General features: G+C 36.6%; 1 protein-coding gene across 2 annotated transcripts; it reads left to right on the top strand.

The window, feature by feature from the left end:
- The first annotated feature begins 2,611 nt into the window (after nucleotides 1-2,611).
- On the top strand, nucleotides 2,612-4,108 carry LOC110419969 (uncharacterized). Of its 2 annotated transcripts, none has more exons than XM_089784153.1 (3): nucleotides 2,612-2,706; nucleotides 3,059-3,189; nucleotides 3,312-4,108. In XM_089784153.1, exons 1-3 carry the CDS (start codon nucleotides 2,612-2,614, stop codon nucleotides 4,106-4,108), a joined length of 1,023 nt encoding a protein of 340 aa, XP_089640279.1. The 2 variants fall into 2 exon arrangements, with proteins under 2 accessions (XP_089640279.1, XP_021288783.1); XM_021433108.1 differs by having other exon boundaries at nucleotides 2,612-2,711; nucleotides 3,064-3,189.

The following is a 4,108-nucleotide window of genomic DNA, read 5'->3' as shown; positions in this document are numbered from 1 at the left end:
GTGCTAGATTTGATCGGTGAAATAATAGAAGCTAAAGCTATATCTCCTGTCAATAAATGAATATTGTCATCCTTCTAGTGCCTCATTCATGTATTGTGCTACTATATTTTCTTTTATGTAAGTTCTGTATGTTATATGCCTGCATTGACTGGTTATATATTTGGTTCCTTTAATCAATGTTGTTGCTGATCAATTGTTATTGATTGATTATGATTCAGTTTGTATTGATCCATCAAGTGAACGACAGTTCACCTCATTAAAATCAATTTTGCAAGACTATGCCCCTAACAAATGACTCAAGGAGTATACCAGTACAAAATCACACTAAATTTTCCTGAAGAACCCTATAAGCTCATCAAGATTCCAGAATGTACAAACCCATCGACCCAACACACAAGACACAAAAGCTTAAGGCTGCCGAGACTTTCCCTGTGAAATTAAAGCAAAAAAAAATGCACCTATTAAGACTGGTGAAGTACTCTGTTGCCTCCTCCTTCTATATTATCAGTACTCCTACTAGTTGCTTCATCCCATACATGGAAGCACAAACTTTCTTCCATATTGCATAAAACATTCATAATTGAAGCTTCTATCAATCTATCTGATTTCAATGACTAACCTTGGGCCTTCGCAAAGAAACATAAGCTAGCCAGATAAAAACAATCTGCTCATAAAATAATTACTATTTTATATATATATATAGAATCCATATAGATCCTCGGTTTGTTTCTGTAACTTTCTTTTGTTATGAAATTTGGAGACTACCTTTCTACTAAATTCTTTGAGAATTGTAGTGTAACGATGAGGGTCCAAATACAAGCCACATAATTTTTATCTAAGTTTTAAAAATTTCGTTGAGATGAGTATCACAATCCCATTGATTCAAATTCTTAATATCCTTACTAAGGCCATATATCACAATTGTAATCAAGATCTCACAGGATCAAGATCTTACTAGCGTAATGTAGAAGTCTATACTAGAATAACACATACTCTTATACTAATTATAACGATCTGAGTCCACGTATCATTGGCTTAATAACTTTTCGAACTTAAATTACACAATCTTAAAAAATAACTCAAAGTGCTAGTAATGATTGGCTTAATCTTTTATATAGATCTTAATTCAAATGAGGTGCAATGGGCTATCATATGTAAAATAGGCCTAGGAAGCCAGTATTTTACCAAATGCAATGCTTTTACCAGATTTGTTAAATTTGTGGCAGATTTTGCTAAAGTTTCCGAATAAGTTAGTAAGTCACATAAGATGCAAAACCTTTTGGCTTCAGAGTAAGATCTGCACAAGAGCCTGGTCAGAATCTAGAAAGAATAATTATTTCAATAAATGATTGTTGAGAATGCTGTCATCTTGACAGCAATTTTGCTTTCCTTTACTTCTGGTTATGCAACATTCTTGTTCTCCATTGCAGTTAATTGGAATTTTGTTTTTTAAATGAAAAGAAAAAATAAATCTAGGGTTCATATGGCCTACTATCACAGTCAACACAATTCAATGGAGGGATGCTCAAACATTTATTTATTTTTTCTTTTGATATATCATTGCTGATAAACCTGAAGTTTAATGCCCAAAAATTTTATCAGAAAACCTGCTATAAAGAAAAAGAAATTTGATTATGGACCATGTTTTCTCTTCAACAGAGCCATAGTTGAGAGCCATCAGCTCAAACATATCCAAAAATTTATATGTATTATCTTATTCAAAATTATGTTCAATACCTAACAGAAACAAAGAAAAGAAGAGTATGTCCTCCACCAAGTAAGCTGCAACAAGATAATCAGTGGAAGCAAACTAAGCAAAACGAAAACGATGGAAGCAATAAAAGATTAAGATAACACATATCCAATACACACCCAAGACAGGTTATATATATAACTGAATCCTTAAGTATCTGATAGGAAAAATCAAATTTTTCAATAAAGAAAACATGGATGCACCTTGATTTGGTAAAGTTAAGGTAAAGAATCAGAACCTGTATATGAAATTAAGTAATTTGACTTAGATATTCTAGCCTTGTATGAAGAGCTAATTCTCCTTGAGGATACAATTAAAAATGTATATGAAACTTTTTTCAGAAGAAAAGTGACTTGGGAGAGTTTTGTCATCAAAGTAACACTGCCCTTTTGCCCTCTTAGCAATGTCAATAGTCGGCCTTGAGTTAAAGGGCGTAAGGCTAAAGTATCCCACCTGGTTACAAGTCCAAACCTTTCTTCGGACAAGTTGGCAACTAGTTGATTAAAAGCTATTTAGTTAAACGGCTGCCACTACTTTCTAGGGCTCTTTGGGGATCCTTCCATCCTTGAAGCAGAGAACACTTTACAACTTAATGGCATTGATTGTAATAAGTAAGTCGTCCCAGTCAATTTAAAGAAATGACAAATACTTCTAGTCTCACCATGTTCATGCCTCACATTTAGGGAGAGCTTCTTTAGACAAATCATCACAAGTATAAAAACAATTAAATAAACAAAAAGAAGACTTGCATTCAAAGGGAAATTTGCCTTTAGAGTGCTATATAGACTGCAGAAGGAAACCTAGAGTTCTTCAATCATTCAGAAAACAAACCTTGTTTCTTTCTGCTAACATTGAACTATGAAGATGTTGAGAAGCAGATATAGTTTCATCATTCTATTGATATTTGTTTCAGGTGTGATACAAGCAAAAGCAGATGACTTCAAATGCCCTAAAGCAAGCCGATGCTATGGAAAGCATATGGAATGCCCTAAAAACTGCCCGAGTGCAAACTCCATGAACAAAAAGGCTAAAGTTTGCACTGTTGACTGTAATTCAAATAGTTGCAAGCCCCACTGCACGCGTAAGATCACCTGCTTCATTTTCTATTTTAAAGTTTCTCAGAAACATGTTCATGCTTCTATACCTATATACAGCAAAAGAATCCCTTGGTTTCTTTCTGCTAATGTCAAATATGGAGATCAAAGAAGCAGCTCTATGATTATCATTCCATTAATCATTCTACAACTTTGTTTCAGATGTGAAAGGTATACCATTACCGGCAAAACCAGAATATTTCCGCTGTCCCCCAGCAAGCCGATGCCAGGGAAAGTTTATGGAATGCCCTTATGAATGCCCAAGCATTAAATTCTCGAACAAGAAAGCTAAAGTTTGCTACGTTAACTGTGATTCACCCGTCTGCAAGCCCCAGTGCAGGCGTAAGATCACCTGCTTCCTTTTCATTTTGAAGTTTCTCAAAAGGAAAAAAAGTAGAATGCTGTGAATGCTAAAGTTATAATGACGTAAATGTTTTTTTTTTTTTTTGATTTCATGATTTTAGATCCCAAGCCTAACTGTGATGGTCCTGGCTCAGCATGCCATGATCCTCGCTTCATTGGTGGCGATGGCATTGTCTTCTATTTCCACGGAAAGAGCAACGAGCGTTTCAGCTTGGTCTCTGATCGTAGTCTCCAGATTAATGGTCGCTTCATTGGCCATCGCCCTGATGGCCGAGCCAGAGACTTTACTTGGATTCAAGCACTTGGAATCCTTTTCAACTCTCAGAAATTTTCTCTTGAAGCCACCAAGGCTGCAACCTGGAACAGCGAAGTAGACCATCTAAAGTTCAGTTACAATGGGAAGGATTTAGTTGTTCCAGAAGGTACTCTCTCCCTTTGGTACTCTCCTCATAAAGATGTCAAAGTTGAGAGAGTAGCAGACAAGAACACTGTCATTGTCACATTGAAGGATACTGCAGAGATTATGGTCAATGTAGTACCAGTAACCAAGGAAGACGACAGAATCCACAACTATACATTACCCGCTGATGACTGCTTTGCTCACTTGGAGGTGCAGTTCAGGTTCTCTGCCCTGTCCCCTGTGGTTGATGGGGTGCTTGGCAAGACTTACAGGCCTGATTTTGAGAACCCTGCCATGCCTGGTGTGGCAATGCCTGTCGTGGGCAATGAAGATAAGTATAGGACAACTTCACTTCTCTCTGCAGACTGCTCATCTTGTTTGTTCTCACCAGAAAGTAATTCAACTTCAACTAAAGAGACCTCTTCGGTGACAGGATATGATTTTCTAGATTGCACCCGTGGTGCCTCCGCCCGATATGGAATCATTTGCAAGAAATGA

This window comes from Theobroma umbraticum, unplaced genomic scaffold (genome assembly GCF_002168275.2).
Source record: "Theobroma umbraticum cultivar Fairchild unplaced genomic scaffold, ASM216827v3 scaffold_67.0, whole genome shotgun sequence".
Lineage (NCBI taxonomy): Eukaryota > Viridiplantae > Streptophyta > Magnoliopsida > Malvales > Malvaceae > Theobroma > Theobroma umbraticum.
This window is presented reverse-complemented; position numbering and strand designations above follow the sequence as displayed.

What these genes read in the sequence shown, in the direction of transcription:
- LOC110419969 (XM_089784153.1), top strand. Translation starts at nt 2,612, where the DNA reads ATGAAGATGTTGAGAAGCAGATATAGTTTCATCATTCTATTGATATTT. An exon ending in GATGACTTCAAATGCCCTAA is followed by an intron (nt 2,707 to 3,058) that starts AGCAAGCCGATG and finishes TTTCCGCTGTCC; the next exon opens with CCCAGCAAGCCGATGCCAGG. An exon ending in CTGCAAGCCCCAGTGCAGGC is followed by an intron (nt 3,190 to 3,311) that starts GTAAGATCACCT and finishes TCATGATTTTAG; the next exon opens with ATCCCAAGCCTAACTGTGAT.